The sequence below is a fragment of the Microchirus variegatus genome (genome assembly GCF_963457635.1).
Source record: "Microchirus variegatus genome assembly, chromosome: 14".
NCBI classification, from domain to species: Eukaryota; Metazoa; Chordata; class Actinopteri; order Pleuronectiformes; family Soleidae; genus Microchirus; species Microchirus variegatus.
The window spans coordinates 5168649-5181612 of record NC_139815.1 but is presented as its reverse complement, the minus strand read 5'-3'; the positions used below and the strand labels follow the sequence as shown (position 1 = coordinate 5181612).

At 42.5% G+C, this 12964-nt stretch overlaps 1 protein-coding gene across 1 annotated transcript; it reads left to right on the top strand.

Annotated features, from left to right (window-relative positions):
- Nucleotides 1–2029: 2029 nt before the first annotated feature.
- fadd (Fas (tnfrsf6)-associated via death domain) lies at nucleotides 2030–11887 on the top strand. Its single transcript, XM_083901209.1, has 2 exons — nucleotides 2030–2334; nucleotides 10705–11887. Exons 1-2 carry the CDS (start codon nucleotides 2034–2036, stop codon nucleotides 10980–10982), a joined length of 579 nt encoding a protein of 192 aa, XP_083757335.1. The 5' UTR covers nucleotides 2030–2033; the 3' UTR covers nucleotides 10983–11887.
- The last annotated feature ends 1077 nt before the right edge of the window (nucleotides 11888–12964 follow it).

Here is a 12964-nt window from a genome sequence, read left to right as displayed (position 1 = left end):
CCGCTTCGTCTGCTACGACCACAGTAGCTCGCCCTCTCCCTCACCTCACGAACCTCATCTGCTGACACGGAGAAAGACGACGAGTACGACATTTGACCAGCTGAGGATACCGTAGCGCTCAGGGAAGGGAGGGGGTGAGCAGAGCAGCAGTTCTTTGTTGTAAATTTCAGCCTCTCCTCTAGATGGCACTATAAACTACTTACTTCACCTTTAAGCTTACAATTGTCAATTATTTGAGCTTTTATTTTGAAAGTACATATCACAACGTCCGTACATTTCCGTTGACAGTCTTTCACTATGTTCCATGGATGTATTATGTACCCGACGGATGCTTTAATTTTGAAACCAGTTCTGAGACGCTATTACCGTAAAGCTACTATAATCATGCACAGCAAAAAACTGGGTCGGCTGGCTTGACCGCAGTGTCACACTGAAATGAGTTCGGGTTACCACGAGACCAAACGTTTCACCTGCTGAACTTTAGTTAGGACTTAAAGGTGAAGTAAGTAGTTTATAGTGACATCTAGAGGAGAGGCTGAAACTTACAACAAAGAACTGCTCCTCTGCTCACCCCCTCCCTTCCCTGAGCACTATGGTATCCTCAACCGGTCAAATGTCGACCTCATCGTCTTTCTCCGTGTCAGCAGATGAGGTTCGTGAGGCGAGGGAGAGGGCGAGCTACCGCGGTCGTAGCAGACGAAGCGGAGAGAGTGGAGGCGGGACTTCCGCTACAAGTAAAGCGACGCTTGATTTGTTCTCTCGCGTTTGTCCTTACAGGCTCCGGTAGAAACATGGTGTCTCGCTGCTAACAGTGGCAAAGCAGCCACGGCCCGCGACCATGTTATTTTTACATGACTTTTTGAAACACTACGAAAATGAAACAAAAAATATTATACAGCGACTAGACAATGCAGGATCACATAATATGTATAAAAAAGTGGATTTTGGGTTATATAAACCCATAAATACTACACAGTGTCCCTTTAAAGAAAAAAAAAAGAAAAACAGAATTCGGAAAGTCTCCACGCCCCCAAAGCATTCATAATTGTTTTTACGTCAAAAATGTAAATGTATTATTTCACATTCAGCGCTATACTTAAATTGGAACCATCTTTGGCGTTTTTGGTGTATATCTGTCTACTTGCAAGTGCACCTGACTGCAGTACGCAGATCGGGGAGTGGCTCAACGTGGGTGGAGCTAAACGTTTGACTCCGCCCACGCTGAGCAACTTGCCCAATACCAGGCGGAAGAGGGAGAACTTATGTTTGAGTTCAAAATATTGCGCGCGTTTCTGCTAAGAGGGAAGTTGCCGTTCGTTGTTTGTGTAAATTATGAACTAATTTATCGATAAACACTGCGGTCAAGTCAGCCGCGACTTCGATCCCGTGGTCAAATCAGCCGCACTTAAATTTCCAGTGCACAAGTATTCTCAGCATTACGGTAAATACGTGGAAACGGCGTATAGAAACAGCGTATTTACTTCCGGTCTGGATAACTTCATAATAAAGGTATTAAAACGGTGAACTATAATTCTAACAGATTTTGAATATCTTTACTCTACTACTGTGTGGAGAAATTTCAAAATAAAAGTCCATCTTTTCCAAGTGGCATAATCGGCCATATCTGAGCGACTGTAAAAATATTTTGCACAATAATTCCTGGCTATGGATGTTATCTCTGTTTCCTACACATCTAAGACTACACACAGTCAATACCAAGCATTTTTACTGTACCAATATGGAGAAATTCAACTTTAAATATCCATGTTTGTTATGTTTTAATCCATCAATAAATGCTTCTAGTTTAAAAAGGGATTTACAAAACAACATGGAATTATATATATATCACTCGCTCTGAATCAAACGTTTAGCGGGCGGAGTCAAACGTTTAGCTCCACCCACGTTGAGGCGTTATCTTCTGTGTTCAACTGGTGGCGCTGTTAAGAAAAAACTATTGCCAACTTCACCAACGGAAGTGAAAGTAAACGTGTTTCCTTCTCGTTTAGAAAGTTACGAGCAGTCGTTCAGAACTCATGGGCTCCTTTGAGTTTAAGTCGTTTTTACTTGAGATTTCAAAGCAGCTGTCCTCTCAGCAGCTGGATGACATGAAGTACCTCTGTAACGACAAGATTGGGAAGAAAGATTTGGAGAAGATCACCTGCGCAGTCAAACTCTTTCAGATTCTGGCGGAGAGAGGACACCTGGCAGAAGACAAGACTGACTTTCTATCGGAGCTTCTAAACGGAATTAAGCGACACGACCTGTCAGAAAAGTTGGACAAGTTTCAAAGTGAGCCTGGAAACACGGACAGTGAACCGGAGACGACGGAGAGAGGTAATGAATGTATCCCGGAACAGAGCCACTGTCTGTGGAAGGCTCGTGTAGATATCACTGGTCAGCGACATAGTTTGGTAAAGTTGGAAAGATATTGACAGATTCGGACTTTCGGGTTCAATAACTTGTAAACGAAACGTTCTATAAACACAAGCGTAGTCTCTTTTCAGTCAGAAGTGTGTACTCAATGAGCTACAGTAACATTTTCATCTAACAGACCTGAATTCCGGACTGGAAGAATAACATGAGTCTCTATGCGCAGCGGCAGCGAGACGGGTGTGAGGCGAGTGCCCAGGGACTGTCTGCAAATAGCAACACAAGAGCAAGACACTGCAAACAAACATCAATAACTCCGCTGTTATACATTACAGAGACTCCAACATCACCACACACACCAAGGGTCTTCTCATGGTCATACAACATTAGCTGTTTTGTGAAAATGTGCCTTTTTGGAATTTTATAATTTTTTTTATTGGTATTAATCAGTAATATCTACCAATATTAATCAATAACTCAACTGTTATACATTACAGAGACTCCACAATCACCACACACACCAAGGGTCTCCTCATGGTCATACTACATTAGCTGTTTTGTGAAAATGTGCCTTTTTTGAATTTTGGTGATTTTTTTTATTGGTATTAATCAGTAATATCTACCAATATTAACCAATAACTCCACTGTTATACAGTACAGAGACTCCAAAATCTCTACACACATATATGGCCTCCCTAACAACATACTACACCTGCTAATTATGGAAAAGATGACTTGGCCTATTTATAATATATTTTTATTGGGGGAAAAAAAAATCAATAGGTTCACTGCTCTTAACTGTAGTGTTTTAAGAATCACAACAGACAAAATATGTACTCACCATGGTCTCACTACACCTCTTATATTTTCAATAACTTTGCTACTGTACATTGTAGAGTCACCAAACTCACCTTGGTCAAAGATGACTTTCCCATGGTCACACTATACCTCTTATTTTGGAAAAATTAATTCTAAACAATTTTGTTTAAAATTTTGAATGTTCTTGTACATATGCCCCAGGAAGGCCTCTGGTCTAGGCAGCATGCATGGATCCTGCTTAAATCATACAGTGAAGAGGTTGTGCCCCAATCTATTACAGCCTTTTGGACTTGCATTCCCAAGCATTAAAATCATGAAATGCATTGCCAAAACCATTATCAGTCTATAAAAGTGTTTTTGTCTCTATCCAAGTTCAGTGTGGTTGTTGGTGTAATATACTGTAAGTACAGATAATGTAGTTGCACCCATGGGTAATTTTGTATCTATAAGCACAGAACTATATTTGTATATGCATTTAACTTAGTACAGCCATAAACTGTTAATTATGAAGCTGGGTAAGCTGACTGTCAACCCTGTAATGATTACATGTTGCCACTCATTTTTACCAACAGCTGGTAATTTGTAATGGTCCTCTTTTAACAACCTGAATATTGACCACCCCATCCCTAAAAATCAATTTACAGTTTTTTGATGTGATATGATGACTGCTCGTTATATCAGCAACAGCAACAATCAATGATGCAATTAAAACTTTTATGAACGTAGAACTTAAAAAACCTCAGGTCACATTGCTAAATATACTCACCACAAACTTCCAGTGCACATCGTCTATATTCACAAATCCGATGATTCCATCGTAACTGTCAAATGTGACCTGAGAAAAGAAATGGAACACAATGAAGTCATGTACATAATTGTATCACTTACAGGAGAAAACAAAAAGTGGAGCTGCTATTACAATTATGTCAGTGAAAAACCTTCCCAAAAAAAAAAATCTTCCAAAACATAATTTAGGGTTGTAAAATCAAAAGACTACATGCAAACACATTTTGAACTGTTGAGTCTCTGAAGCTTACTGATGCATCTCCAAAATGCAGCCAATGTAATGCAGTTGATTTGATGAAAATCAAACACCTGGATAGATTCTACTGACCTTACATAACCCTTGCCTGGCCATCTGTTCTTGTGTGCCATGTAGAATTCCACCCATTGTGTAGTGATTCATGAGGTACAGTCTGCCCACTGTATCCGTGGAATTTAGGATGGCTCTGATGTAATATTCTATCGCCTTTTGGAGAAATTGTAGAGTACATTAAACATGCCTTATGTCTGACAATGTGCTACAGGCTGAAGTTACCAAACCACTGTCAACTTATTTGTAGACTATAAACTTACACATTGTTTTATCCACATAACTGAAATAATTTTCACCTGAACATTTTGAAATCAGTTGTTGATTGGTGTATGTTCACATTCATTGAACAAGTTAATCAATAGTGTTGTACAATGACACAGATTCATCTAATTTTCTTCTAATAGCCATTTCTAAACCTGCCTCGCCCATTATGAGTTCATCAGGCCACAAAGTTAGAAATTCTCTGTGATGGAGGATGAACTTGTCATTGGCATATGTTGCAACAGCCACAACCACTTCAATAGGTTTAGATGTCTTTAGATAGATAGGTTTAGATAGAAGTAACTAATTTCATTACACCACATAAATAAAAACTTTCAATTTATCAAATTGTCCACACTGTACATTCTACTGTCTGTAGAAATTAAATCTGTTATTACACTAAACCACCTCATTTTGTATTCATGAATATTTCTCACATTCTATTTAAAGTATTTGGAGTTATTTATGTATTTAATGAAAGATGAACTTAAGTTAAACTGTGTCCTGTGAATTCAGTCAATGTTTGTCATAGCCCTATTCTGCAAAGTGCTGAAAGACTACACAGGTTCATTAAATTATGAATTCACTGTCATGGTCAGGAAAATGTACCTCTGTGTCAGGCATGACCCTTTACTTGTGATGCTCCACTTGGCCTTCGTAGCAGATTTTGCTGTCTTTGGAGCTGGAACTGCTTCCGGGGAAGAGAAAAAAATGGGACGTGGCTGCTGGGGCTGCCCTTGTCCCACCCCTCTTTGCCCAACCCTCTTGAGATAGGTTGATGTCTTCTTTTATGTGTTCAAATAGTACCTCATCAGATAATTTATGGCAGATAATGTGCTCTCTGTATCAGCCCTGTAAGGAGGCACACATCTTCCTCAAACATTCCTGGCCTCAGTCCCCTCTTCTTATTCAGAATGTATTGTTTTACTATGCCAAACCATCGCTCAACATGGCTGTTGGTCTCCCTGGTTTTGGCAGACCCAAAAGACTCATCCTTCTTGTCTTTAGCATACCTCTTCAAATTTCCCAGCAACAGTCCACTCCAGAGGGGGAATAGCCCTAAATAATATTCAAAAAGAACTTCAATTATTGCTGGACAGTGATAGGGATTCTCCTCTGAGGTCTCTGAATTGGCATAGTTTTCAGCCAGTTCTTCTTGAACCTCCTTGAACACCTTCAGAAATTCAGCCGAGAACAGGGAATTCTAAATAATTGTTTTCCAATTTCTTCTGTCCTCCTCCTCATCCCTTGGCTCTTTGGTCCCGTCTTCCTCATCTTCATCCAAATCAATAATGTTGCCTTCTTTTATAGGCTTCTGCAAGGCCTTGAGGTTTTCCTTCACCAGGCTGGAATTATGTTTGCCAGTCAGCACTATACAGAAGGACCGGAAGAAAGCCAATGCAGTTGCCATGGTGGTTGTGTTTTGCAACCTTGCAAAGGCAAAAGTAGCAAAATCCTTAAATCCTTGGTCAAATGTTTTTTTGCCAATTAACTGTCTGACAGCCTTCAGGATATGTGCAGCACATATGTGGAGAACAGTGGTGTTTCCGATTTCTCCCCAGGTCTTCTGATTCCGGCAAATAGAGAAAGCATTCTCAAGGTAGCTGACAATACTTTCTCTGTTAAAGGCCATCAGAACACTCTGGAGAATAGCCCAGCTGTAGTCTGTCTCCATTTGGTGCACCCTCAATTTGGTGTGTTGCATAATTTTCCATACAAACTGCATCAACCAAAATGTTATTGGTGGAATAGAATGCTGTTTGTCAGCATTTCACACGCTGGTAGTGGGGGTGCATTTTCACCACCCGGTGGAGTCAGAGCATAGTAGAGGACTCTTTTATTCTGACCTGGTACCTTACAACAAACACTCCCTCTCAAGGCACTCAAGGTGCAATGTCAGAGGGGCCTTTCTTCTTAGGAGCTGAACAAGAATGTTGTTGAACCTATTGATTGACCAGATGGAGATGCCGCTGGTCAGCAGGCTCTCGATGGTTCCTCTGTAGAAGGTGGAGAGTATGGGAGGGGAAGAGACAACCTTCTCATCCGTCGCAGGAGGTGCAGGCGCTGCTGGGCTTTCTTCACCAGGGAGGTGGTGTGAAGTGTCCAGCTGAGGTTGTCTGTAATGTGCACCCCCAGAATTTGGTGCTGCTGACGACCTCCACCGCTGTGTCGTTGATGAAGAGTGGTGTGTGACTGAGTCGGGATCTTCTGAAGTCGACGATGATCTCTTTTGTCTTGTCCACATTCAGGAGCAGGTTCTTTAACCTACACCAGTCCACCAGATGTCACACTTCCTCTCTGTAGGCAAAGTTCGTTGTTGTCCTGAATGAGGCCCACAACCGTTGTGTCGTCTGCATATTTCAGGATGTGGTGGGTGTTGTACTTGGGACGACAGTCGTGGGTCATCAGGGTGAACAGCAGGGGGCTCAGGACGCAGCCCTGTGGGGAACCAGTGCTCAGGGAGATGACGCTTGAGGTATTGGTACCCACACGGACAGACTGGGTTCTGTCTGTGAGGAAGTCCAGCAGCCAGTTGCACAGGGGGGTTTTGAGGCCCAGAGGGCCCAAGTTGCGTATCAGTTCCTGGGGGATGATCGTGTTGAATGCTGAGCTGAAGTCCAGGAACAGCATCCGCACGTGGGTGTTCTTGCCCTCCAGATGCTCCAGGCTCCGGTGGAAAGCCGTGGAGATGGCATCCTCAGTGGAGCGGTTTGGCTGGAACGGGTCGAATGATGGGGGCAGTATAGAGGTGATTTGGTCCTTAACCACCCACTCGAAGCACTTCATGATGGACGTTGTTAGTGCAATGGGGCGAAAGTCATTAAGGCATGTGATGGTTGGTTTCTTGGGCACTGGGACGATCGTGGCGGACTTGAAGCATGGGGGGACGACAGCCTGGTTCTGTGACGCGTTGAAAATCTGTGAGCACGTGGGCCAGCTGGTCAGCGCACTCCTTGATCAGCCGTCCTGGGATGTTGTCGGGGCCTGAGTGTCTGTTCATCAGGGTGGGGGGTGACTTTCCTAGCAGGGTTGTTGTTCAGAGCTTTGAATCTCCCAAAGAAGTTGTTGAGCTCATTGAGGAAGCTGATGTCATCTCGGCAGGGAGGGGGTGTGTCTTTATGGTCTGTGACAGTCTTGATGCCCTGCCACAGTTGTCTGGTGTTGCTGGGGTCATGGAAGAAACCTTGGATCTTCTGACTGTGGGCACGTTTGGCTGCCCTGATGGCCCTCGCTGTTCTGAGAGCCTCCACGTCACCAGATTTGCAGGCAGCATTACGCTCCCTCAGTCTTGTACGCACCTCCCTCAGTCTTGTACGCACCTCCTTCGTCATCCAAGGTTTCTGGTTGGCCCGTGTGACTATTGTCTTTGGTACTGTGACCTCCTCCATGCACCATTGAATGTAGCTGGCCACAGATGCAGCATACACCCCCATATCTTTGTGTTGATTGTCTGTTGCAGCCTCTCTGAACATGTCCCACTCAGTGCGCTCAAAACAGTGCTATGCAGAGCTATGTCTGCAGTGCAGACATAGCTCCTTCAGGCCACTCTCACCTTCTTCACAGCAGGCTTTTTCTCTGGTGAGCAGGGGCTGGTATGCTGGAATTAGCATAATAGAGAGATGGTCTGAGGAGCCGAGGTGTGGGCGTGGGGCCTTCTTGATGTTGGTGTAGACAAGGTCCAGTGTGTAGTACTTAGGTCATGAGGCGGTAGCCATCTTTGCACTAGGAGTTTTTTGGCAGCTGTGAGGCCACTCAGCAACAGTTTGTGCTGTTTCTCATTTATATGCAGTTGAGAATCGTCATTAAGAAGAAATAAGATTGGATTGCATGTTATGGCGGTACCTAGTAATTCAGACAAGACCTTGGATACCTGGCCCCAGAAGGCCTAAACAGAGGGACACTCCCACATCATGTGTCTGTAACCTCCTATTGCGTTAAGTTGGCACATAGTACAGTTTGGGTTTGGTTTCAGTTTCATGCAGAATCTGACAGGTGTATAATAAAGTCTGTGACACACTTTAAAGTTAATAAGTTGGTGATTCGGATTCTTGGAGGCAAGAAAAGTGTTGTCCCATACATTGCTCCAGGAAACGTCATTGTCTTTCAGCTCAAAGTCTCGCTGCCAGGCTCTGAGCATCGATAGAGTCTCTCGCTGTGCAGATTGTTTGGAGTAGACTTTCGATACAAAGCCCCTGCAGGGAAGGGAGTTTATCCAGTCTATCAGAGGATGTATGGGAAGCTTATCTCCAACTGGGACACCATGTGCTTTAAGTGCTGATCTTATTTGCAAATAATAAAAAAGGGAAGAGTCCTGTAAGTCAAAGCGGTTCTTCAAATCTTGATAGCTAAGCATGCCCTTGCCATCATACAGGTCTCTGTAGCACAGAGAACTTAAGTTTTGGATGGCCGTTATTCCAAACATACCTACGTAATAGTTTATCAATTTTAACCCAGTAGTTTTGAGGGGGAGAGAGTTGAACCATCATAACTAGGAAGTTAATGCGAGGTAACTTGACCACTGCATAGCGCAGCTCAGTGAGACTCCAAGTCTCAGTCGTATACCACTTATAAACATAACCGACCTGGCAGTTATATGAACAGCTGGAAAGTGTGAACAAAGCCCATTATTTACAGACTCAGGCTAAATCGCTAAACTAAAATTGTCCCTCTGAAACATAAACATTACTGTGAGGCAGGGTCGATGCTCTCTCTGAAACAGTAACCATTAGTGTAGCCTGAGAAAGGACCAACAGCCCTCAGTGTCATAGTTAGTATAGAACAGTTAGACGTCCATAACAAACAAAACAGATCTTACGGTAAAACCCGGGCCAAAAAATAAAAATATAAAGGACTCCTCGCCTTAACTTCAGGTGCCGGTACTCTCCTCCCGCACCGTCTCGCATTCCTGATCCATCACTTCCCCATTATGATGAGTTGCCATCCGTGTTGCCGATGCCCCAGATTGCGACCCTCGTATGGAGATAATTTTGTTCCCTCGTAGAAACTCCTCTGCGTCCTCCGAAGTAGAGAAGCTGCGTTGCTCGCCGTCCAGGATGATCTTTAGAATGGCGGGGTAAATCATGAAAGATGAGATGTCCTTCTCCCATAGAGACTTCTGTACGCCTGCAAATGCTTTCCGACGTTGACTTGTGTGGGCACTATAGTTAGCATAAAAACGTAACAACTTGCCGGCATCTTGTATCGGGGCGTTCTTCGTCGCCTCCCAGGTCTGTGGTCTGTGGGAAGTTCCCCTTTGCATGCTGGCCGTAAATGCGATGCGCTCTCTCTATTTCAATAACTTTATCACCAAGTGAGGGTAACCACTGGGGAAGCATTTCTTGGAGAAAAGTGATCGCGTTGGTGCCCTCTTTGCCCATACTGATTCCTGTGATCCGAACATTGTTTCTCCGGTTGTGGTCCTCTAACAGGGGGAGCTTCTGTTGAAACTTCTCGAGATCGGCGGTGTTGTCTAATACCTGGCGTTTCATGGTACGCGTATCGGCTTGTACCCTTTCAACTTTAGACACCAACCCCCGAACAACATCCATATGGGCTTCTAAGTCTCTCTGAAGTTTCTTGACGGAGTCGTTAACACTCTCCACGGCATTGATAATAGCACGGGTAACGACCATCTCCAACTGGTCACACTATTTGGCTAGGGCTAACGAGATAGTTTCTTCCATGTTAGCATCGGTAGCCGGCGAGCTGTTAGCATCTTGTTGTTTACGCTTCGCCGGGGGGATATTAGTCGGCGTGGCAAATAGTTTCTTCTATATAGGCTTGACATCCTATATGGTTCTAACTACCAAATACAACACTGCCAAGGTCTTAGAGATAAAATTATCATTAAAAGTGGGGATATCACACAGGAGCTCTAGAGTCTTCCAACCATTGCGCTTGCCGGTCACGTGACCTTCCCAACGTATTGGCTGTTGAACAACAATGGCAACACAGTTGTATCTATAATCAGATGATATCATGTATTGTTTAGCTCTAAATTCATTAAAACTTACATTATGACTTTTGAACATTACTTTATTCTCTAGTATCCTTTCTTGCCCAGGGATTTTTATTTGCTGTTGAAATATGAATTTTAAAGATCTTTTTTTTCTTATGAGTAGAAATGCATTTCATTTTTTTTTCTCCTCCTTTTTTAGCCAAACTGGAAATTGCCACAGAGGTGATTGCAGAAAACCTTGGAAAGACTTGGCGTAAACTGGGTCGTAAACTTGGTTTGAATGATGTCAAGCTGGAGTCCATTCATAAAAGGCATCCGACAGAACTGGAGGAGACAGTGGTGGAGCTGCTGAAGGAGTGGAGGAAGAGTCGAGGAGCTGAGGCCCGAACAGAGGAACTACTAAAAGCTTTGAGAGCCTGTCAATACAACCTGACTGCTGATAAAGTGGAGGACAAACTGTCACTGCTCGGATATTGATACATACAGTATCAACAGATCTTTTCGGAATGTGTTAAACATACACCAGTGAAAGCAAAAAAAAAAGTTTTTAAAGAAAGTCTTTTGTTGTTATCTGTCAATGTCAGCTTATACCAGCCAAGTTTTTTGTTTCTATTTCAAGACAGAAAAAAAGAAATGAGCTTGGTCACTTAATCAGTGAACTTGTTTTATCAAACAATTTCTATTAAATTGAAATTGAGACGTTTATATATTTGTTATGATAATGTCACCCAATGATTCAGCAATATCTGCATCCCTCTTACAGATGATTTAATAAAATGATCTGGTATTTTTGAGTTTCCTGTGATTGTGAAGCTGGCACAGTAATGACGTGGTTTGAAAGATCCTTATTACTAATATTCCTTTCAGTCGTCTCTGCCAGCAAATGTAGTTATTATCAGTATTCTAGACATATTATCTGTCATTGTCCAATCAGAATCGTCAGAATCAAGTCACGTTTTATGGTTCGGCCACTTCTGGGGCGATTTGACTGACGTGAAGAATCGCCCGAAAATTCTCCCATTGACTCTCGTGTTAAAAACTTTTTGTTCGAAAAACATATCCTCCAATGCATTTTTAATGAGGATTTATGTGCATGCACTAACATGCTTACATCATATGTAAATTGAGCAAAGAGAGTAGGGAATAACTTCTCTTCTTTTCGCGTCTCTTGATAAGTAGTTCGTCTCTCTGCTCGCGGCGTTCTCAGCGAAGCAAAGCTCACCATTTTAAAAATACACGGAGGATTGTGCTCGTTTAATCGGTCCCAGCACGAACGGACAAGTACAAGTAGTTTGACCAGTGCCACGGAGTTCACGCTTTCATACGTGTTAGCTGTTTATGGCTCGTAGCAGCGGACAGCAGTCATTTGAAGCTACGTTCGTTAGCTTGTTTGCTAACATTGTTGATGTTTGTATTGCTCTGCTAAGGGTTTAACTGCAGGTTAAACTTCAGGTAGACAATCGGACTGTTTTGTGTAAGAGAGTATTCTAAGATGCCTTTAGCAACACATGTAAAGATCAAATTCTGCACATTCCTTTACACTTAATGAATAATTTGACTGCACTATCTTGTCATGTTTGTTGTATGTATATGGTAAAAGTTGTGAAAGCTCTTGATCCTTGGTCAGTTAATAAATACTTGACTTAAAATGCTGCCCCTGTCTTTATGTGGTTGCTGGACACATCTTGTGTCCTGTTTAGCTATTTTACATCATACATTAGATTCATGTAAATAATATTTGTTTATCAAGTTGCCATCTAGTGGACACAAGAAGGACTGTTAATCACCTAACGACACAATGATACTGTCTTTCTTTATGCACCTATTGAATGGGTCACCTTAATCATTATCAGAAAAAATTGCCCCCCCTGAAATTTTCTTCAGGAGCCGCCACATACAGAACATTTGTTATTTAAAGTAGACATATTATACCCTCTTTCTCCACGTTAACCTAGCTCCCTGGTGTCCTAATGAACATGTCTGTGACATGCTTTGGTCAAAATACCTTAAGGATGAAGCACCACAGCAGTTCAATCACTCTGCAAAAACAGCCCTGTTCAGAACGCTCGGTTTTGAGTGCCTGTCTCTTTAAATGCAAATGAGACACGGGAAACTACGTCAGCGTCACTGAGGCTCCGGCAGCTAATGTGGAGGAAAAGGTTTTCAAAGGTTAAGCATACAAGTGAAAATAAATGAGAAAATCAAGTTAAAGTTATACATGACAAAAGGAAACAATTGAGTAAAGAAAACTGTTTAATTACAGCCCTAACTGAGACTGTGAAGTGTGTGTAAACTAGGAGAGGAGAAGGAAAAACAAAGTAAAAGATCGTAAAAGAAGACACCTGTTGAGATAATTACTCCAGTGAGGAGCTGTGTTTTCATCACAAAGATAAGTGACTTGTTATGAGATGTGCCAGAAAAGCCCCTGTATAATCAACATGTACTTTTAATCTATAAAG